Raw genomic sequence first — 24,456 nt, forward strand, 5'->3', positions numbered from 1 at the left:
CGAACTTTACCCGGACACCGAACCCCATTGAAGTCAATGGAGACCCGAACTTTCAGGCACTAAAATGGCTCTAAAACACCAATGGAAAGGGCTAGAGTGCTGCAAATGGCAGCAAAATGTAGATAAGAGCATGGCAAGTGCTCTTAAAAAAATCCCCTTTAAATTAATTTTTTAATAGCAAATTAGAACAGCAATCTGTAGTGAAATATAGCTGAACGCTGCACACAACAGACTGCTAAAAATAGATTTTTTTCTCCCTCCTCCTCCTCAGTGGGCTCAAGTGAGGGCAAAAAGATTGTTCACTGCACCACCCCCCACACAGCAAAATCGATGTAGACTGTCCCTGCCTAATCTCCAGCCTGTCCCTAATAAGCTCAATAAGATCGTTCACTGCACCACCCCCCACACAGCAAAATCGATGTAGAAGACTGACCCTGCCTAATCTCCAGCCTCGCCCTAAAATGCTCTAATAACTTTCCCTGCCTGCACTCCGACCTGTCCCTGCATTCTTTTCAGACACAATTTTTCACAGAATCACTGTCTGTCCCTAATCAGCAGCCAGCACGTATGATGTGTGCTCTGTCCCTAAACTACAGCAGAATGATGCGGCGCGCTGGGGCTCTCAAACTTATAAAGACATGGTCACATGCTTCAGATGGCCAATCACAGCTACTAATACATTAGTAGGCATGGCTGTGATGGTGCACACCAGTTAAACGCTTGTTGATTGGCTGTTGAAAGCCCGCCATTAAAAGCACGCCATTACATACAAAACAGGAAATAAAATGACCGAACACGGATTTTAAACCCGAACATACAGTAAAGTTTTCGGGTCCGTGTTCGGGTAACAAAAATCCAATTATTCGGTACGAACACGAATAATACAGTCCGTGTTCGCTCAACACTACTGACAAGAGAAAAATATTATGCATTGCAATAAAGGTTAATTCCTATTTCTGGTAGTGAACCAGCAAATGTTTTAGCCTAAATTCCAGGGAATTACTACTATGCTTCCTGCTGGAGAGGAAGCTATACCTAAGAATTTGTAGTTGCCTGCATCTCCCTTCTTCTGATTTATCCATTGTGTGGATTTGATCTTTCTTCCCCTTCATTTGGCAATAACTTAGTTATTACTTAAGATAACAAAGCAATACATTTTATTTTTTTTCTTTTAGTAATACTGTCCCGCAAAAATCAATTCAATGTTTTACATAATCCACAGACAAATACACAATTAAACGTTAAAACATGTATTCTATAAATTGTTCTGTTTAAAATTACACTAAATGTAAAATGATGGTGCAAAGCATTGAAAATGTATTTATAAATCAAAATGTAGATCTTTTTTTCATTTGTACTTTATTACAACAATAAATAAATAATGCAGCACTGATAATACGATATATATATACCCTATAAAGTGCAAATCCTGTATCAATACTTGTACGAAAAAGTAAAAGTGTATATGTGCAAAATTATACAAAAATGTGCAAACTCACATGAGTAAATACGAAATTGTATACACTTTACAAAAACTAAAAAGGCAAGTATATGTGCAAATTTAAGCAAATACAGGATGTGCACTTTATATGGTATATCTTATTATCAGCGCTGCATTATTTATTTATTGTTTTTGTTTTTTTACAAATCATCGTTTGTTTTTGCTGGCTGCTGGATATTGAGTGTTGGCACGGTATATATTTCTATATATCAACATACTTTATTACAACACAAACAATTTATGATCAAAATAAATTGAAAAAAAAAAGTGTTTACATATTAACAGGTTGGAAAAATAAACAAAAAAATTGCAGCAAAATAATAATAATAATAATAATAATAATAATAATAATAATAATAATAACAATAATAATAAAAGAGGAGAAGGGGAAACAAGTTTATTAGGGCTGAGTATGGTACATTAAGAGTTAATATGGGGTTAAATAAATATAAATTGTAAAAGAAAAATGTTGTCAGCAGTGGCTATAATAGCCATTGGATAACATTGCAACTCCTGGTTGTCAAAATAACATTTGCTGGAAAATGCTGGAAGGGAGGGGGAGGGAGCATCAAAAAAGGCCAGGACATTCAACACACATCCTATGTACTTCAGTGCATTTTTTGTGCATGTATAGCACATCCAATGTCCATATTTGGTTAAATTTCACTTGTGCCCAGATTATTTACTGTACATTAAAGTATTTACATGTTGTTAACAAGCAGCAAAAGAGCTTTAGTTCAAGCCCTTACTGACCTCTGTAGCTTCAAGTACTGTAGAAAACCTGATCACTAAAAATCACAGCAGAGGCACCCAAGTTGGGTTTTAGTCAGTTTCTAATAGCTTAAAGCACTTGTTGTTTGCTTTCTATTGGAAGACTTTGGAAGACTTTGGAAGACTTGCAAGCTGCCACATTTATATTTTTAAAATAAAATAGGAGGAAAGGACATGTGATTTCATTGCTTCTGTTGTTAAATTTAAATATACATTTCCCCACAATGCTTTAGCGGCAGATTTAGCAACAGTTTGTTTTTTAAACCTGTGCTTGTTAATATGTAAATATGTTTAGTCTGGGCACAGGTGCACTTTAAGTGAAATATAGCTGAACGCTGCACACAACAGACTGCTAAAAATAGATTTTTTTCTCCCTCCTCCTCCTCAGTGGGCTCAAGTGCTGGCTGCTGATTAGGGACAGACAGTGATTCTGTGAAAAATTGTGTCTGAAAAGAATGCAGGGACAGGTCGGAGTGCAGGCAGGGAAAGTTATTAGAGCATTTTAGGGCGAGGCTGGAGATTAGGCAGGGTCAGTCTTCTACATCGATTTTGCTGTGTGGGGGGTGGTGCAGTGAACGATCTTATTGAGCATATTAGGGACAGGCTGGAGATTAGGCAGGGACAGTCTACATCGATTTTGCTGTTTGGGGGTGGTGCAGTGAACAATCTTTTTGCCCTCAGTTGAGCCCACTGAGGAGGAGGAGGGAGAAAAAAATCTATTTTTAGCAGTCTGTTGTGTGCAGCGTTCAGCTATATTTCACTACAGATTGCTGTTCTAATCTGCTATTAAAAAATTAATTTAAAGGGGATTTGTTTTAAGAGCACTTGCCATGCTCTTATCTACATTTTGCTGCCATTTGCAGCACTCTAGCCCTTTCCATTGGTGTTTTAGAGCCATTTTAGTGCCTGAAAGTTCGGGTCTCCATTGACTTCAATGGGGTTCGGTGTCCGGGTAAAGTTCGGAAAAAGTCCGGGACACGGACACGGACTTTTTTTCAAGTTCGGCCGAACCCGCCCAACACGGACATCCAGGTGTCCGTTCAACTCTACTTGTCAGCTGAGTCACAAGAACCAATAATCAAAAGTAATGGACAACCCAGACCCTTTCTATGGTGGTCTCATGGTAGCCATGTTGTCAGTGTTTGTCAGAGCTGTTAGGGGAGCTGTCAAGTTTATGTAGGGAAACTATTATTTTTTGGTATTGGTGCATGTTTCCTATGGCAATGACCAGCTTTCCATGCCTTTCAGTTAACAATATCTTGCTTATTTGCTCTAAAAAATGGCAAAATTAAAAGATTTACCCCCCCCCCCCATAGACTTCATTGGTATTCACTGTACACTTTGCAACGTTAAATTCTGAGAGTCAGTCAGTAGTCAGAGAGTTTTTTTTTTTTTAATTTCATTTGCATGTGATCGGATATCCACAAGGGGACGCCACATCACCTTAATAACTATGAGTGGTAAACATTTTATTTGCTTTACTCCTTTAGTAATTCAATCACACTGGCTTCAATACGTTGGAACTATGTAGCTTATTAAAGTCTGAGAAAAGTACTTTTACTTACTCTCGGTCAGTGATTTAAAAGAACTAAAGCAAGAAGATCAATATAAATGTCAAATGGCTAACATTTTTATACAAAAAGATTAGGAATGATAAACTCTGTATTCCTTCCATGACAGGTTTACTTTAATAATTATGATTAGTAAGTTAGGCACCACTCTAATTGAAAGTGCTTCAGATAAATACACTAGTTTCAAAACAAAAAATTCAAAAATAATAAATTGGTATTAAATACATTTAATATTAGCATAAATTCCAGTAGCACTGCACACACCTAAAAAGTGGACTTTCAATTCTACAACCATACTACTTTGCTGTCAGATACATACTATTTGTTATGACCTTCATGTTTGGGTAACATGTGTTTTTAAAATTTTAATTGCGTTTAATCATAAGAGGCCCTCTGGCCCATCATCACTTTTCAAAGCTACTGTGTATACGATTAAATTAGATGGACATGCATATTTTCCTGCCATTCTACCTAACATGTGTCAAAAGAAATTCCCGTCACTGAAAGTTAAGTTAATGCTATAAGACTTAACGTCAGTATCACAATGAAGAGGAGTTCATGATGAAAGCTACTCTGTAAGCCTGGCATGAGTCCTTGACCTTAAGGATTTTATCAAATGGTAAGCAATAACACGTAACATTATTGACTTTATTTTATGCATTATTGGCTTGCAGTGAACAAGTGTAACAGTTAGGTGGTGAAAAAATGTAATTTATGTTTAAAAAAATGTATAAATATTTCTGGGTAAGCCTAACACCAGAAAATGGAGTGTCTACAATTTTGCATCCATTATTTTAAAGCTGATATCCAGGCTTTAAACTATTCAAAAGGCTTAGATACTGAAAGGCCATTAATACCAATAAGTAGAGATCATAGTTGATCTTCAGTTTTAGATTCCACTTGACGTATTAGAAAAAGGAAAACGGGGCCAGTTATATACATTATTTTTGTAGTCTATTAACAACTAACTAATAAAGGGGAAGTCTTAAAATCTTAAGAGTTTTATAAACATTACAGGCCAATTTTATATAGTCTCATTCATCTAAAAAAAAAAAAAAAAAGCCACATATAAAAATCTCCTATTGTCTTTCCCTTTCATCTTGTGAGAGGAGTTCTGTGGGTCTATGGGAGTGGAGAATCGTATCCCATTATTTGATTGAGCATATTGTCCCTGTGTTCTGGTGGGTTTATGCTTGCCAGGGGGTGTGCTGATGACTCTTTACACTTTCTCAAGGTGGATGGAGCACCAATGAACGTTCAGTTCTGGGTGGAGCACCGTGTGGAATATTGTCATTTTATATACTGGTTGGAAGCACATTATTTGAACGAATAATCCAATTTATAAGTGGAGCATTTTTTTGTGAATGGTGGAATGGACACTATGTTTAATTGATTTTATTTGGATTTTTTTTTCATAATGTGTTTAAAAAGCATACTTAATTTAAAAGTCTCTTACCATCACAGGTTGGCAAAGGATGGCTCCACCAATGATTTTTTTCACATAGCAATGGTTCTTCATGGCTGAGTGTATAGCCAGGCTGACATGCAAAGGAAACTGTAGATCCAATGGAAAAATCATAGCCATAACGATGACCATGCACTGGTATCCCTGGATCCAAGCACGAGTGGGTATCAACTGTTACACCTACAAAAAAAAAAATGGAAAAAACAAATAGATTTGACAACATTTTTTTTTCTTTTCTTACTGTTGAAGATTACTGGTCATTTTCACAGCCAATGGGGTTAGGACAGGTGCAACAAAATGACTATCTTGCACCTGATTAACGATTTTAAGGGAGCAAACATTGAAGATGCACGAGTAACACGAGACACTTACTCATGTGCAATTTATCAATGCTTTAAGAACTGAGATTATGGGTTGTGCTATACACAATGGGACAAACAAAGCCTTTCATTTTACATACAACAGAGCTTGTAAATGGCACATTTTGGTTCATTATAAGTTTGACAGGCTATTGTATAACTGAAAATTGTTTGGATTCAATACATCCAAATTGATTGACCCACATCTTTGTTTAAAAAAAAACAGCATTTAGCAAATTACTGGCCAGTATACTAATGTGCATCCTACTTACTCTCATAATGAATCTTGAAACCGTTATTGGATCGGCTGTTGTCTGTTGTAAAGAGCAGGTAGAGGTAGTTCATGCTGCTGAATAGAAATTGTGGGACTTGTGTGCCATTATATGAACCCACAAGTGGTGATAATAAGTTTGGGCCATCATGTACTTCCAGAACATCATAGTTAAGTTCTGTTTGGAATCTGAAAAAAAAAAAAAGATAAATGCAGTTTAATTACTTATTCACGCATTACCTAATTCAGTTCAACTATTTACTGCATTCCATAGGCAGAGACTATTTGGAATACAACAATGCAATTTTTTTTTTTTCCTAGTTATGTCAACGCTTGCGTTTCTGCAGCTGTGTTGGGTGCTTAAGAAGGCATCTACAGATGGAAAACATTACATGAACAAACATTATTTGCAGCCCATTGGGCAGCTTACCATGTGGTGCATTCTGCTCCCAGAACTCTAGAGTTCAATGGAGAGGGCAGAGATGCAAAATGACCCAGTTACAGTATGCTACCTAAATATTGCTGCTGAGAAAATTTGCCTTCAGCAAAATGTGCCACATCTGTGTGTAAGTAAACATGGGAATCTCCATAAACATTCCAAGACATATTATGCTCATATAAGGACAAATGTCTAAAAAAGAAGACAGCATAATGGGTAGTATTGAACTGTGGTACACATATTCTGAAAACGAAATATCATAAATGGGTAGGTAAAAATATCTGTTTTGTCTGTTTTGTTTTTTTTTTTTTTCTAGCTAGCTGATAAGTGTGTGGGGAAAAATGTTGTTATGTTTACTCATTGCAAAGCCTTCCATTGTGCACCTTACTATAAAAGCTAGTTAGAAATTGGGGTAATTTCCATTTTTGTTTAGAAATATGGCTCTCCTATGCAGCAGCTGCTCTGACCACCCCTCCTCTCCACTGATTAATTCTGTGACTGGGAAGGGGGAAAGAAGATGTGGAAGTGCAGCTGCAAATGATGCATACAGCTGCTTGGTTGGACACCAATATCAGATTTTAAGAAGTATAGCACTCAGTGAAACTGTAAAACTTCTTTATGAAATATCTTTGATACTCACTGCCATGCCAGGCAGAAATGTATCAAAGTTTAAAATATTCAAGCATTTTTCAAATAGGCAAGGATTCTTTAGTTTCTTGCTCATAGCATTCAGAGAATCAGCCTAATGATTTTTTAAATATTGTTTAAATAAAAGAATAGGAAAACTGGTGCATGAAAATATTGACAGTGAAAAATCACAAAATAGACAATCTCAATATCAAAATAAATATGGTTAAAAGGGAAAATTACTTGCAAAGTTCTTCTGGATTTTGGTTCCTCAATAAATTCTATTTCACTACAGAGTAGCCTGGTCTGTTGCAACATGAGCGTTAATGAATGACTCTCAACACTCATGGAAAGTTTTGGGAGAGCACCGAGAGCTGTCACCTTGAAATAATATTTTATGGATGATCTAGAGGATGTCATTAAGCCAATTTTCACCTAATTAAAATAGCTGAGGGTTGTGATGTTGGAGCGTTGAAGTATAAATTTAGTGGGCAGTTCCTAATTTTACTTCTCTAACTATATGAATATTCCCAGATTACGTGGTATGATTTAAGCCCCATTGGTTTCATTGGAGTGCCGATAAGGCCTTTGGGGTCTTTTAGGCCCCTGATGTCTAAATAAAGAAAACCTGTCCATATAATATGCTATCACATGGGGCTGTTGCTCTCCCTCGTGATAGCAATAAAGTTATTTAAAAAGTTTTAAAAAATGAAAGTGACAAATAAAAAAAAATATTGTTTAACCCCTCCCCCCCACCCCGTCCATGTAAATTCATTGCATTAAATATGTTTTTTTTATGGCTTTGTAAGAAAATGACAATTGTGCTATGCATTTTATAGAATGCCATGCATGCTGGAGTGTGAGCAATGATTTTAAGGCCCTTATTTATAGTTAACTCTAAACCGATAACCTGTAAGGGATTTTAAAACATTGTCTATGGATAACTTGGGGAGTAAAGTTTGTCACTATTTTATGAGAGCAATTTTAAAACTTTAAATGTTGGGTATCTATTTAGTCAATGCAACATCATCTTTATAAATGGTATTTTACCAAAATATGAGTAATAATCTGTGTTTGAGTACACTAACATTAACTTTAGTGTATCTTGTACTAAAAACATGTGTTTGATATATCGATTTTTAAACAAATCTTTAGGGCTAAAATCTGCCTTTTAGCATGTGTGCAAAAAATGTTAAATTGGCTATGGCAGCAAAAAGGTTAATGGATATTTGTGATGGTCATTACCAGACTCCAGTTTAGGAACCCTGCTACTGGGGCCTTAATGAGACTGAGCGTTTGTCTCGACAAAGGTGCTGTAAACTAGAATGTTTTAACAACTATTTTATGGCTGGGCTTCATTAAAGGTCAATGGCTTAATGTTGCTAATGACAGTCAAATAACCATTTAGAATGTGATTCCATTAACATGCTTTGCAGATCCTGGATAAACAGGGTTTAGATAACTCCCTGCTCTAGTTTAATCTGATTGTTTCGTCACTGAATTGCACAATTTTGTAGCAATAAGGGTGACATTGTGTTTTGTATAATATCCCATTCTCCCCACTCAGTTTGGGGTTCATCAAACCGCATTATCATCACCAATGGTTTATCATAAAACTTTAAAGTGAATCTGAATTGAAAAATTGGAAATGTGCTATTTTATAGAGATCATCTAAAAAAGTTAATTGTGCCCCATCAGTACCCTACATAATGTACCCTTTGCCCAGAAAAATAAAAGTTCACTTTCTGACATGACTCTGTACCTAAGAACTCCTGTAGCCTAACAGCTGTACATCTGTGGTGTGAGATCATTTAAGTGTAGCACCCTCCTAGGTAGGTGCTAGGAAAAGTAAAGTTTGGTCTGCCTGCTTCACAGGGGAGCCTGTTTAGTAGTTAGGCCTGTTGCATGTGTCCATGTGTGATTCATCTGGTCTTAGGGAGTGTCCTCACTGTATCCAATAGGGGGTCATGTTGGACAGTGGGGGAAACCCAGTCGGTAACACAGGCTTTTATGACTATCCCAGTGGGTAGGCACAACAGTGGTGCATACTGGGATACACTATAAAAGCCACAGGCACATGTGAAAGGGTGTATTTGGGTGGGAAGTCAGATCCTAGGAGGAGGGTTATGGCTGTCTCTCCTCCTGTTGCTGAGGAAGGTGGTCACAGGCTGTCGGCCTTGTGGACCAGAAGTGTGGTGCTGTGCCAGGAGGTCCATTGTATGCTGATGGATGGGGGTGAAGGCAGAGCAACCCAGGGAAAAACAGTGTCCGTGAGTACCGGGAAGCTTGCCAGGGCTCTGCCCAGGAAGGGGAGCACTCCAGTGGAGAGTCAGTGGACAGAAGCTAGCACACTCACAAAGTGAGAAAGGGTGTGCCAATCTAGGGCCCTGAAGATAAATCATCATAGGATCATATTCATTCACTTCACTACAGTGGCAAGGTGAAGCAGCGGCCTTGCCGCACACACTACAACTAGTTGTCCTCAAGTTGTGCATAGTTCAAAGTTGGAGTATCCCACTCATTCCCTTCTCCCATCCAAGTTCTAAAATAAAATAAAAAAAAAAAACAAATCCCCTGGACTGTTCATTGTCTGAGCCAATAACTTTTAATGCCATCTGTCTGCACTCAGTTGCTAATTGTAACCAAGGGGAACCCAAGAAGTGTAATTCTCAGCAGCTCCCTAGGGGGCAGTGCTACATAAGCAAAAGCTGCCTCTGCTTGCCAGTCTTACTAGATTTGGATTGAGGTTTGGCAATGCCACTATTGTTCTGATCACTGTTCTTCTTTGTGGTATAGAAGCTGTATCTAAATACAATGCTCCCTCTGCTTCTGCCTCATTCATTCTGTGTAGCTGTGCTTTCAACACCTCTCTTTCTGCTTCTTGATCCTTATCCTACTAACTATAACACACACACACACACACACACACACATATAGAATCACAGTCATGTTGTTCAAACCTACCCCCAATAGAATATCTAATTGAATCAGAAGAATGGGCATGTAAGCACAAATTTGAATGTATTATTGTAGTAAATATATTTTTAAGTGTACAGATATATAAATGCACAATTATATGAAAGATAATTTTGTAATATTTATATAGGGATGTGAAAAAATCAAACCTTTCAAATGTGATTTTAATGGAGCGTCCAGGTTCTGCTTCAATCACCCATTCACAGTTCAAAGAGTCTTTATAATAACCAGGCCATCCAGGAGAAAGAATGACTCCACTGGGAGATGAAAAGTGACCGCCACAGGGAGCTGTCAGGGAAAAATATAAATTTCATATTAGTAACCATCTTAATAGTTTGTTACAGAATGTCCTGTGCGAGCACAACTCTAATTACTGTTCAACCCCTAATCCCAAGGTGTAAAGGATGCTGGCCACAGGTGACCATCTGGGCTCCAGCGCATAACTGGTCCAAAGAAAGTGGACACACACTGATGATGCCATTCCTTCAAGTATTTTTTATTGTCAAACAAACTTACAGACCCCACCTGTAGCCAAACCCTTACCTCACATTTCACTGGGAAAGGGCCAAATCACCGAGCCCTACAACTAAGCCCAATCTTGGTAAAATGTGTTGGAGTGACATAAATACAGGTGGTGACTGTCAGTTTGTATGACTTGAATAAATTAGTTGGAGGATTGACATCATCAGTGTGTAGACGCTTTATAATGTATATACTATTATTCCTAATTGAAGATCAGAAAATATATAATGGGTCTGTTAAAAATTAATTTGTGATGATTTTTTTTTATTTTAGTTAGGGGCTTGCTGGATTTTTGAAGCATTTTGAATAAAGACAAACATGGAGAAATGTTCTTATATTGCAAAAATGTACCACTTCATTTTTGTATTTATTTTTCACAGAAAGATACTTTAATCTTAGAAGTTTCCTTGGTCCCTCCTATAGCCATTGGATAGAGATTACTTACTTATAGACCAATGAGCAGTTCTTATCCTCTCAAAGTGAAACTCTTATACCCACCCTCACCCTTTTCTAAAGCCCCCGTACACAGGCACCGATTGTCGGCCGTAAATGTTCGGCCAACGTCCGATTGGCCGATTGTCGGCTTGTTAGTATGATGCTTCCGACAACCGACTGCGACTTTTCGGCCGAACAAAATCTGGTCTGCATGCTATAAAATTTTTGTTGGCCGTCACCAGAATGGCCGATTGTTCGTCAGTCAGTACAGATTTCGGCCGACAAAAGCCAGATGAGCAAGACTGGGCATGCTCAGAGAAGAAAAAAAACACACAGAAAGTTAACCATCACATGACATCACTTCTGAAGTTGGTTGTTGTTGGCCGTCAAAATTCGTGTGCAGTCTTGAGCACTTTTCAACCAACACGACAGTACTGGACAAAAGACGGCCGATCGTTCGGCTGACAATCGGTGCGTGTGTACAGGGCTTTACTCTTTTGCTTGTATGATGATTATTCTTATCATTATTATTTTTGCTAGTGAACTATGTTATTTTGTGTATAACTGCCTATTTATTGGAGAAATCCATAACAAACGATCAATAAATAAATATAATAGTTATCAATTAGGTTATGAAACTGACATTCGTAGTTTATAATTTTTAGAGTTAGAACTTTTTCTTCACATTTGCTAGTTTTCAGCGTGCTAGAAATTTACCTGTATTAGAAGGACTTATAGATTTAATTTTTGTGATTGAATATCTAACAGTTTAGATTGAAATGTAACACAGTCTCTCTTTGAAATGAACACTAGAACACCAGTTAATACCTGACACATACATCTGAAAAAATAGGTTGGGGTAAGAATGATTTAATGATGTGCAAAAATCTTCTGTCATTGTGCTACTTTTATAGGGAGCATGACATATTTCCGGAGTCGGAAATGTGCTCAATCACAAAAGTTATAAGCTTCTACCTTCACACATGAAATATAAGCCCATTCCTGCAAAAAGCCAAGAACTCTATATATATGATTGTTTATTATATTTTGTTACTGCCCCATATACTTTCTTTGTTTTAACTGTGTAAGAACTCTTGTTGAAAACTATAATCTGATACCCTGCATGACAAAGCAACTTTAGGCAGCTAGCTAAATAAATTGTTAAAGTATATTTTACCCCCAAGCACATTTTATTATAACACAGCTTCCCTTTCCTTAGATGTAGTGGCTGCATTCATTTTTTTATTTTTTTATTATTCCATTTTGTTTTCATTTTCACCTGGTGATCATGCAAGTAGCACCGTTTCTGTCCTAGAGTAACAATGCTCACTCACTGTACTGTAACTATGAATGAGAAATGTTGTCACCCTAGAGCTAGAAGTGTGTTCGAACTGCAGAACCTCTCCTCCTCCTTTCATATATTTTGTTTGAGATTTGATTGCAACACTGACAGCTTATTACAGGATGTTAGAAGCTCACTGAATTGCAGTAAGATCAACAGGTATTTTTTGCAATTATTGAATCTATACTGTATAACAACACACCACAGTTTTGTTAAACCTAAGAGTTAATGTATTACAACCAGATTCGGTAAGCTTTTCATGATGATGTTGAATTTGACTGTATTCACTTGTTACATCACTCTGTCCAATGCAAGGGACACAGTGGTTTGGATTAAAAATTGTGTAGTATGTCACAGATCAGCCAAATAAGCATCCACATCCAAGTAAATCGAGATATATAAAATATATATATATATATATATATATATATATATATATATATATATATATATATATATATATATATATATATTTTTTTTTTTTTTTTTTTTTTTTGGATTTGCCTCTATTTACTATTAGCCCTTGGATTCTTACCATTACCATTACATTGGATCTTACTCTTTGCTATTAGTCTTTGAATTTTACCATTATCTTCTGTCCTCTTTTACTTTTATTCAGTATTTAGTGACCAAGAGACCTTGCAGATGTTATATGGAGTAAAGAATTTTGAATAAATGGCGTGGTATTTACTGTGATAATGCTGTCAATACATGTGCTACTGTCATCATGCAAAGTATACAAGGCCATTTTTTAAACCAGGACTCTAACAAAATGGCATTGGATTCTGATTCCTATTAATAAATTGCAGTAGGGTCAATTCACTAGTCGCATGAGTTATTTTGTCACATGACAACAAGTGCTGCAGAAACTGTTGGCACTATACTATATATATAAAATATATTGCAGAAATGTGGCATCATGCTTTTTCTTTTCAATTAATATTTTTTAATAGTTATTTCACTTTTTAAAGCCTTTACTTTTCACGGTTTGGTATTTTATAACATACAAACTTCTCCTAATCAAATGGCTCAATTTTTTGCTCTACTCAGAAGGTACATCATACAACCTCATAGGTTAATTGTACCCCATTCCAAACACTTAAATAAAATATGGTCGTGCTCATGTTCATGTAATGTTAAATAATGTCATTCTTTTTTAACATGTGCTGCTCTTCATGAAATTGCACCAGCAAAATTTAGCCACAGGGATGTCCCTGCCTAGAGTGACAACCCTTGCTCAGATCAGCTGTAGCATTGTCACCCTTCCCTGAGTTATATTAGAAACAGCCATGCTCAAACACAGTGCAATGGTAAATGAGTCTACAGGATGGGCATAGAGGAAGAAGATAAAACAGGAACAAAGTAATGGGGGGGGGGGGGCTATATTCTTTTAACAACTAAAATTGCAATTCTTGCAGACCACAAAATATACTTAAGTGAGCTTCAAAATAAATAACTATCGTGTCATATTAATAAAAAAAGGAACATAGAATCAAATGTTCTGTGCAAAAATGAAATAATTTCATATATCATTGAGTTTATTTATTTTACATCCTTTCTGACTTTTCTAATTTTCCAACATCAGCATTTCTAGGAAAGTAATTTTACATCTGACAGTAATGAAGTGCTTTGGGAGACCAATTATGATAACTATGAGGCACATTCTTACAGTGTACTGTAGATATATAAGTGTCTTAGAAATAGTGTGAAATATATATATATATATATATATGGATTTCTATAATGTGCAATATTTTAATCTTAAGTATATTAATTCAATGTATTCAAATGCATTCAAATGCAGTAGCATTTCTAAGACTTCTTAACACTGAGACAAGCTTAAAAGATGATGAAAACTAGTCCACTATGCTTTAGGTTAGGTGTACAAAGACTTGCTTCTAGCTATGCACAGTAGGAACAGGAATTTGAGTTCTGCTTCTACCCACTGCAAAGGATGTATTGACCCTTAGTAGAAAGCACTCTTGAAGTGTGCGCCTGCACTTGCTGAGAACAGAAAAAAAGTTTTCAGAGGGAACATATCCTGTTCAGATGTTTTTTACTGAGCTTGCTAGGGGCAGATTAAGCTCAGGCAGCCCTCAGACATCCCTGTAAATTTAGAACATATTGGCCATTGACATTTTACATGTGAACTGATGAAAGATGGGTACTTACCAAGGCACAGATTAGCCTATATATTGGTAATGTTTGATGAATTCTACTATGGTTTTGGCTAGGATTCATTTTTTATTATGCCCATAGTTATATGTAACAATATATACATTTTTATTACTTCTGTGTTTGTGTGCGTGTTGGTGTTTACAGGTAGAAGTGCTTTTATTAATGTTTTTACGGGCAAAATTAAAAATATACAATTACTTTAACTAAATTTTTAGATATGTCTGTGAGAACCCCTTAACTTACTTGTGAAGTGACCCATCTTTACAATAAAAATACATAACAGACCCTCATTCTTGATAAGGTCTGATGTGGATGTCCAATGGGGACTCCCCTCATAAAAAATAGGAAAAAACAGCATGGGGTCCCCCAAATTCCGTATCAGACCATTATCATAGCATACAACCTGGCTAACCAGGAAAGGGTGGACATGCATGCACCCCTCTCCTGAACCTTATCAAGCTATATGACCTCAATATGTTTGGGAGCCACCAACTGCATCCTAACAACCAGTAACATATAGTTTATTCACCTGAACATTCAGCTGTGAGCTGTGGATTCTTGAGTTACAAGTGACTATAAACAAAGGGAAGGGGATAGTGTAAAAAGTGGTGTGGGGTCACTCCTGAAAGGGTCTCCCCTTGCATAAGGGTCAGGTATGGAATTTGAAAGGGATCCATACCAGGCCTGAAGGGACAGCTTTCTGCTCAGGGCTCCTGGTTGTTAGGAGGCTGGAGGCCAAATGCCACCCATTGGATGTGGGCCCCGGGCTTCAGCCCCCTAGGTAAGGAGGAATAGGTCCAATGAGCACACTGGATAGATCACCACCCAACAGTAAAAAGAGCAGGTGGAAAAGGAGGTGCCCAAAATAGATAATACAAAACTGCTCTATGATCATAATATGGTCAAACTTAGATCTTGCTAAGATCAGTAGGATTTGAGGATAAGGGGGGTGGGAAGATGGGAAGAGTTAGAGGGAGAGGAAGGGGTAAGGTGTGGGGTGAGGGGAGAGAGAAAGGGATAGGAGGGCAAGGAGGGGGGAGGATTGGAGTTTGGGGGGAGGTAAGGGAGGAGATGTTACATTATTCTTAAGGAGTTCTTTACTTTGCTTGACTTCCCATACAATTGTGAACTGAGCCCTTTCCTCATAGACTCAAAGGATCCATTGGAGGTTGGGATCCAGAAGAGGAAGGGGACAGTGAAGAGGGGTGGATGGAAAAAGAGAGAAAGACAGAAGGCCAAGGTAAATTGACTATATTACATTTTCTTAACAAAATATAATATAAATATAATAGAAAATAAAAGAACATAGTAGAATAGAAAAAAATAGAATAAAATAGAAAGAATATAACTATGCTCTGAAATTCAAATTTCAAATAGAATATATTTGAATAGGAATACAATAAAAAAGAATAGAATAGAAAAAAACTAATAAAATAGAATAAAAAATAGAATAGCATAGAATAGAATTTAATAGATTAAAATAGTAGGAATATAACCTATTTCTGAAAAAATACATTTTTGAATAGAATAAATTCAAATTTGAATAAATTAGAATAGAAATAAAATAATAAAATAAAAAAAGAATATAATAGAACAATAATAAACAATAGAATGGAAAGAATATAACAATATAACTGTTATGCAAAATTCCAATATTGAATAGAATGAATTTGAATAGAATAGAAAAGAATCAAATATAGTAAAAAATAATAGAACAGAAAATAAAAGAATAGAATAAAATAGAAAAAAAGCAATAGAATAGAATGAAATAGAAAGAATATAACCATATTCCAAAATTTGAATTTTGAATATTATACATTCGATTTCAAATGCAATTTGATTCAAATGCAATTATAATAGAATTCTATTTGAATGCAGATCAAATAGAATTTGAATGGGGATCAATTCAAATGTTCTATATTTGGAAAATTCAAATTGATTTGAATTTGAATAAACGAAGCAAATTCTGCAAACAAATTAAATTAATTAAACAAATTAATCTAAACAAATTTTATGTAAATACAGAATCGAAACAAAACAATTTTTTTTCGTACTGCACATGTCTACTTTTGGGATGCCACAAGTTGCCCATTTTGCAAGTTTGAGTTTTGCAATACTCAAACTATGTTTTACAATCAAAGATTAAAAATTTTGAAACATTAAAATAATTAATGACACAGACCTTCACATTTTGGAATTGGACCACTCCACATAATTTTCCCATCAATCAGCATGCAAGTAATGGTTTCAGTGCCCTGAGTCTTGATAAAGCCTTCTTCACAGACAACTGATACAGAACTTCCCAACTGAAAGTTGTCCCCAAAACGACGAGCATTTAATGGAATTCCAGGATCAGGGCATTCATTATGACCAAAAGCTGTAAAACAAAAGTATTAAGATAACTATTGGCAGACATTTGGCAATACAGGTTCCTGAGAGCCAGATGAAAGATATAGTAAAATATTAATTGGATTAATTCTTTAAAAAAATATACATTTTTGCAACCAAGATTACAGTAGTACAAGAATATGCATTTGAATTTTGAAAATGTAACCATATACTCATTGTTAGATTAATATTTTGTTTCGATTTAAACTAAAATTTCCTTTTATTGTGTATAAGCAAACATACTATGTGATCATATGCATTTATAAAGCTATTTAATTTATTAAAGATAAATTCAGTACAGTTTTAAAGACCTTAAAAACAAATAATAATAATAAAAAAATAATAATAAAAATTAAACAAATAATAATAATAATAATAATAATAATAATAATAATAATAATAATAATAATAATACTAATAATAATAATAATAATAATAATAATAATAATAATAATAATAATAATAATAATAATAACAACAGTTAATATGATGATGAAAAGGATTAATAGTATTATTATTATTATTATTATTATGCTGTATAGGCTATATTTTCATGAACAAAAGTTAATTAATTAAATCAATATCTTGCTGTAAGCCCTGCATAATATTTGACTTTTGTACTTAGTGCATTTTCATGTTATAAAAAAGTAAAATGAGTATTTTACTATTACAAAGTAAAATACAATACATGGGTGTAATTATAAAGCAGTGAATGGGATATTCACCAAACATTCATTGTAGGTGAATCAATTAACATAATTTAAAATATATGCACCAGGAAGATTTACCTGCCATGAAAGTCTGGTGAATGCAAAGAGATAGTTATTTATAATTCAGTAATTGCAGCCATGATATACTTGGTCAATTGAGAAAATTATATTACAATCATAAATCCTGATTGATAAAAATACCAAACCCATTAAATACTAAACAAAAAAAATATTACAACATCAGTTCATCAAAAAGGTGTGCAATATTGATTTCCAGGTCTTTTACAACACTAACAAATTATTATTATATTATATGTGTTGTAATATATACATGGATATATACATGGATATCATTTAAAACATTTTTTTAGAATTGTGAGATCACGTCATTGGTCTTTTCACATCTTCTTCAGCAGTTACTTCCAACACATAACATGTTTCTTGACATTTCTCCAAGATAACATTCCTTGCAGCATTCAGTTCGATGGACATACACATTGATTATTCTCATACCTTTAACCTAATACATTTGCTGTGTATTTGTGTTGAAATCTCAGACAGCAGTACTGTATAAACATCTGTGCTCCAGTTGTGTTTCATCTTTTAACCCTATAGCACTTGTAACACACTCTACTGAACTATAGAGAAACTATTTGTAGCTTCTATATGGCTTCTATGTGGTATCCATGCCTAATCCATTTCATATTTTAGTACTGATTAGTAGAAATACCTTGCTAAGCAGACATAATATTTTTTTAAAATATTTTTATAGAACACAAAGTAGACACGCATGCCAGCAGCAAGAACTGATATCCCCTCTCATCTTTAATGTGCAGTTAAAGCAGAGCTTATGTTTAATTGTTTTAATAAAATGAAGTTTTGAAAATGCAAAGTGGGGGTTGCAGAAGCCAAGGGGGGTAAATGAATTGTGTGTAGATTGACCTTTTAAGGAAAATTAGAACCAAGCATAATGTGAAACTCATACCAGCTTTAAGCAGTGATATGTGCATCCTTTTATAAACATAGCTATCTACTGAGCATAGGTTGCCGGTACACTATATTGTCAAAAGTATTGGGACACCTGCCTTTACACACACATGAACTTTAACCACTTGCCACGGCAGACTGTTATTCTGTCAGTTATCATCACAGGGCTCCTGTGTTCCCCCTATTTAGGAAAACAGGTCCCTGTTTTGATCCAATAAGCCCATCCCTCTCACAGTTAGAAAACACCCCTAAATAGGTGCCTATTTAACCCTTTAATTGTCCCTGGGTTAACCCCTTCCCTGCCAGTGTCATTATTACAGTAACAGTACATATTTTTAGCATGGATTATTGTAGTAATGTCACTGGTCCCCCCCAAAAGTGTCAAAAATGTCAGTTAGGGGTCTGATCTGTCCACCGCAATGTCACAGTCCCGCTAAAAATCACTGATCGCCGCCATTACTAGTAAAAAAATAAATACATAAATAAATAAATAAATAAAAATGACATAAATATTTTCCCTAGTTTGTAGACGTGATAACTTTTGTGCAAATCAATCAAAATATGCTTATTGGGGTTTTTTTTTAGTAAAACATATGTAGCAGAATACAAATTGGCCTAAAATGATGAAAAAATTTGATTTTTACATTTTTTTTACATTTGTTATATAGCAGAAAGTGAAAAATGTTTGTTTGTTTTTTTTCAGAATTGTCGCTTTATTTTTGTTTATAGCTCAAATAATAAGAATTGCACAGGTGATCAAATACCACCAAAAGAAAGCTCTATTTGTGGGGAAAAAAGGACACCAATTTTATTTGGGTACAGCATCGCATGACCACGCAATTGTCTGTTAAAGTAACACAGTGTGAAATTGTAAAAAATGGCCTGGTCATTAAGGGGGTAAAACCTTCAGGTCCTTAATGGCATTCCAGTCTTGGTCCAAAGGGTTCAATATTGAGTTGGCCCACCCTTTGCAGCTATAACAGCTTCAACTCTTCTGGGAAGGCTGTCCAGAAGGTTTAGGAGTGAGTCTATGGGAATCTTTGACCATTATTCCAGAAGCACATTTATGAGGTCAGGCACTGATGTTGGAGGGAAGGCCTGGATTGCAGTCTCAGCTCTAATTCATCCCAAGGTGTTCTATTGGGTTGAGGTTAGGACTCTGTGCAGGCCATTGAAGTACCTCCACCCCAAACTTGTTTATTTATGTCTTTATGGACCTTGCTTTGTGTACTGGTCCAAATAATTTGGTGGATGGGGGATTATGTTGTAGGACTGTTTTTCAGGGGTTGGATATGACCCCTTAGTTCCAGTATAGGAAACTCTTAAAGGTGTCAGCATACTAAGACATTTTGGACAATTTCATGCTTCCAATTTCTTGGGAATAGTTTAGGGATGGCCCCTTCCTTTTCCAAAATGAAAGCCTTCCCAGAAGAGTTGAAGCTGTTATAGCTGCAAAGGGTGGGTCAGCTGAATATTGAACCCCACGGTCTAAGACTGGGATGCCATTAAAGTTTATGTGCATGTAAAGGCAAGTGTTCCAATACGTTTGACAATATAGTGTATATAGGAAGAGGTGTGATCATTCAATGAACAGGAAGATCTCATCTGAACTTGTGAATGCACTGTACGGTGTTGAGAAATTCCTTGCAGTCATCGCTAGAGTGTATACATATAGACAAGACATGGTGGAAAAGGGACTGCATGGGTTCAGTAGCACAGGGAGGTTGTGATGGCACTAACTAATGAGGAAGAAGATGATCACTGATGATTTTTTTTTTTTAATTAATTGAGCAGGTTTCTCATCTAGAGGGGGATCAATCCAAGGATACTGAAAAAAAATGTAGAAAAAGGCAAGAATCTACAACTACATTTCTTGTTGTTATTTTTTTAATTGAATTGCTGTTGTTGGTTTTATTAACCTTCCTAGTGGTATTCCCGAGCGTGGCTCAGGGTTAAATTTCATTGCCCCCCAGTGCCCTTTCCTGCAGTTTTACTGTACTTTTTATGAAAAAAAAAAAAATATATATATGAATGAGCAGCCCAAACCAACTGTATACATTATATATATATATATATATATATAAATATATATACATAATATATGTATACATACACACATATATATATATATATATATAAAATAAATGTATACAGTTGGTTTGGGCTGCTCATTCACAAGAATTACATGCAAAATAATGGTACCGCTTTCAGCAACTAAAATCCAACAGAATCATACCACCAGGGAGGTTAAAGAGAGATAGTGCTTTAATCACAAAAATGAATCCTTAAAAATAAACGTATTTCCCAAATCATAGTCTTAAACATAACCCTGAAATCCTGACTCATACTTAAAACACTTAAACCAACCACTTAGAGCCCTAACACTACCACTAAGATAACCTTATTTAAGCCCTTAACAATGGTAGGGCACCTGTAGAAGAATACCTAGCATTATAATCTTCCAAAAGTGCTTGTCAAGTACTTGAATTTCTGTACAGAATAGTAATGCCTAGGGGTATATTTATAAAACATTAATTGTAAAAATTTCACATGCGTTTGTCCAGGCTATCTGAATTTGTCTTGTATTGTCTCTAATACTATGACCTTCTAAGATTGCCAGTGCCATCTAGTGTGCAAAATGTGGTACATTTTCCTGAAATACCTCATTTAGAAAATATACTGCATTTTGGTCCCTAGATGGAGCCGTTGAGCATATGACGTCAAAGTATTAGAGCACATATGGGGAAAATTCATGTTGTCTGAATGAATGTTGTTGCTGAAGAACCACTTAAAACTTGCTTGGACTTTTTCTTTCAGTCCTGCAGTCTCCAAATTAACATCAAAGCTGATCAGCTAATTTCAGCCCATCAGTCTTGAGTGTACAGTGTTATGTGCAATTAAAGCCAAAATATGGTACAATAAGTGTTGACTATATACAGCAGGTAAGTGTATTTTTACTTGAATCCTGGTGCCCTTTGAGTATTTCAATCAGATCTCTGCAGTATCCCAGCATGAAACAACTGCACATTATATAATCAAGATGTATAGCTGGCAACACGTCATCCAAAGCACATGGATGTATTGATGCAGGTGGAATACAGATATACAACGGCTTATGCATTTCAGCTACAAAGCTTTTGTCATAGCCTTAGTCATGGATATGACTAAAGCTTTGAAGCTGAAATGCATAAGCCATTGTATATTTGTACTCCACTTGCATCAATAAATACATTTGCTTTGGATTACGTGTTGCCGGCTATACATCTCGATTCTATGCAGTACTTGTGTGTTAAGAAGACACTATCAATCACAGCACTGTTCTTTCACCATTTCCAGGGACTTCAGATGGGTGTTGTTTCTTCTTTCTAAATGCTTGAACTCCTACACATTGCAGGAGTTTTCTGCTGCCATCTCTACTTGTCCTGGGTTACTGGTCTTCTATGTACTGACCTGTAGTTTTCTATATGTCTGTAGTGGAAGGACCTGAAGTGCTGGGTCCCACCCACAGCTCTGCTCTCTTTACAGGCTACATGCAGCATGGTAGTGACGTCACCACTAATTTTGCAAGACAATATCAGAGTTTGCAAAGGTATTTGGTGCAAGAAAAGTGAATTTATATCCTTTATCGTAAACCTGGTCCCAGACTATGCACACAAGTATTTGTCTATACAGAATAAAGGCCTTTTAACACGGGCGATCTGATCAGGTGCACCTGTCAGTTTTTCTGGCGGACCTGGTCGGATTGGTCTATTCATTCAAATGGACAGGCGGGTGTAAACAGGTCTGACCAGGTTCGTTAAAAAATAGAAGAGAACTGCATATTGTTTTGTTTAGTCGGACTGGATTGAAATCAGCCAAGTGTAAATGGATAACATGCGTCATACATACTAGGGAGAACACAACTGGGGGAATCAATGGTTGAGAAGGATCTGGGTGTTCTGGTTAATCATAAGCTTAATAATGGCATGCAATGCCAAGCAGTAGTTTCCAAATCCTTTCTTGGACTCCAGAGAGAGAGAGAGAGAGTTAATTTTACCCCTGTATAAATATGTAGGCCTCATCTGGAATATGCCGTTTTGTTTTGGGCACCATTTCACAAAGAGGATATTGGGGAACTGGAGAAAGTGCAGAGAAGAGCAATCAAATTGATAAGAGGCATGGAGGAGCTCAAATACGATGAAAGATTAGAGAAACTGAATGTATTCTCTCTTGAGAAGAGGAGATTAAGGGGGGATATGATCAACATGTATAAATACAGTACATAAGTGGACTAAATAGTGAACTTGATGTTGAGTTATTCACTTTAAGGTCATCACAGAGGACAAGAGGACACTCTTTGTGTCTGGAGGAAACAAAATGTAATCTCAAAATACGGAAATGTTTCTTCACAAAAAGAGCTGTGAAAATGTGGAAAAGACTCCCTCAAGAGCTGGTTCTGTCCAGCTCAGTAGATTGCTTTAAAAAAGTCCTAGATTCTTTCCTAAATGTACAGTACATAATGTAACTGTATACTAACATTTATAGGTAAAGTTGATCCAGGGAATATCTGATTGCCTCTCGGGGGGTCAGGAAGGAATTTTTCCCCTCACTGGAGCAAATTGGATCATGCTTTGCTGTTTTTTTTTTTGCCTTCCTCTGGATCAACTGTGGCTATAGGATTGTGTATATAGAATTGCATATATTTTTTTCCATTTTATTGGTTGAACTAGATGGACTTTTGTCTTTTTTTCAACCAGACTAACTATTTAACTATATAACTTCTGGCCTCCCATAGAGCAGAGGGTCTGTCTATGTCCGCTCTGCATAAACTGAGTGGACACAGACCTGGCATCTGTCCTGCTCTGCTCAGATCGAATCCCCTGCTAATCAGAATAAAAACCGCCCATGTGAGGGGGCCCTTAGCAGTAAAAGGAAATCAAAACAAGACTTTATTGGATGTAGCTGCTGCAGGCGTTGTGGAGAAGTTCATCTTTATTCTGTCAACCTTCTAATGTAAACAAGCAGCAGGTAGTTTTAAGCTGCTTGAAAATGATGGAAGTTACTTTAGAGTCTTTTATGAGATCTTTGAGAATAAATTAAAGTGATATTAAACCCAAAACTAAATTGTAATATATTGCAACTTAGCAATCATTAGATGTGGTGGCTGCACTCATTTTCTTTAATCTATAATCTGGCCAGCAACACACTTCCTGTATTAGAGTGCCTATAATTTATATATTACATAAATAAGTAAAAGCTGATCATTGTAAACATCCCTGTCAGTGATAAATGGTTTGTCTGAATCCTCCAACTTCCACTTCTGCTGGATAGCTTGTTCAAAAGTAATTTTGACATCTCATTGGCTGGATCCCCAGATAAAAATGAAAGAAAAAAATATAATTCAGCCATCACATCTAAAAATTAGTAAGTTGCAATATAATAAATGTTTACTTCTGGGTTTATTACTTCTTTAATTCCCGGTGCAAGCAGCTAGAAAGGCCAGGGATGGCTTGTAGTAAAGTTTTTTTTTTACTGGTTTATAGGAATATGTAAATATTTGAATGCCCATCGTCTAGGCACAGATGCACTTTAAAGCTGCTAAATAATATATTCAAATAGAAGTTATTGTACCTAAAGTTCAGCTTTGAATATCTGCGTGACAAAGCTTTTATTTTAAATAAATTGACATTTTTTTTTTTACATAGATGGATTTCTAAGTGCTGATAAAATTAAACTTAAGTTTCATATCAGTGAGCAGAAAGAAATTGTGCACTCAGAGTACCCTTAGCTGCAGGTGGGCGAGATGTCAGTTCTGGTTCTTTTAACCAATAGACATACATTAAATAATGCAGTCTAAACGCTGTTAATGAAACATTGCCCATAAATACTTTACTTAACAGAAAGTGATATAATAGAAAAGAGAACATGATGAAAA

General features: G+C 35.8%; 1 protein-coding gene across 1 annotated transcript in view; it reads right to left on the reverse strand.

The window, feature by feature from the left end:
- Positions 1-24,456, reverse strand: part of CSMD3 (CUB and Sushi multiple domains 3) — a 1,619,578-nt gene that overhangs the window by 700,556 nt on the left and 894,566 nt on the right. Inside the window, exons 16-19 of the mRNA XM_082258441.1 lie at positions 16,640-16,834; positions 10,130-10,268; positions 5,940-6,127; positions 5,300-5,488 (exon numbers count right to left, since the gene is read on the reverse strand). Coding sequence (XP_082114567.1) covers positions 5,300-5,488; positions 5,940-6,127; positions 10,130-10,268; positions 16,640-16,834 — 711 coding nt within the window. The remainder of the gene's footprint in view (positions 1-5,299; positions 5,489-5,939; positions 6,128-10,129; positions 10,269-16,639; positions 16,835-24,456) is intronic.

The sequence above is a fragment of the Pelophylax lessonae genome (genome assembly GCF_965119305.1).
Source record: "Pelophylax lessonae genome assembly, chromosome: 5".
Taxonomy (NCBI): domain Eukaryota; kingdom Metazoa; phylum Chordata; class Amphibia; order Anura; family Ranidae; genus Pelophylax; species Pelophylax lessonae.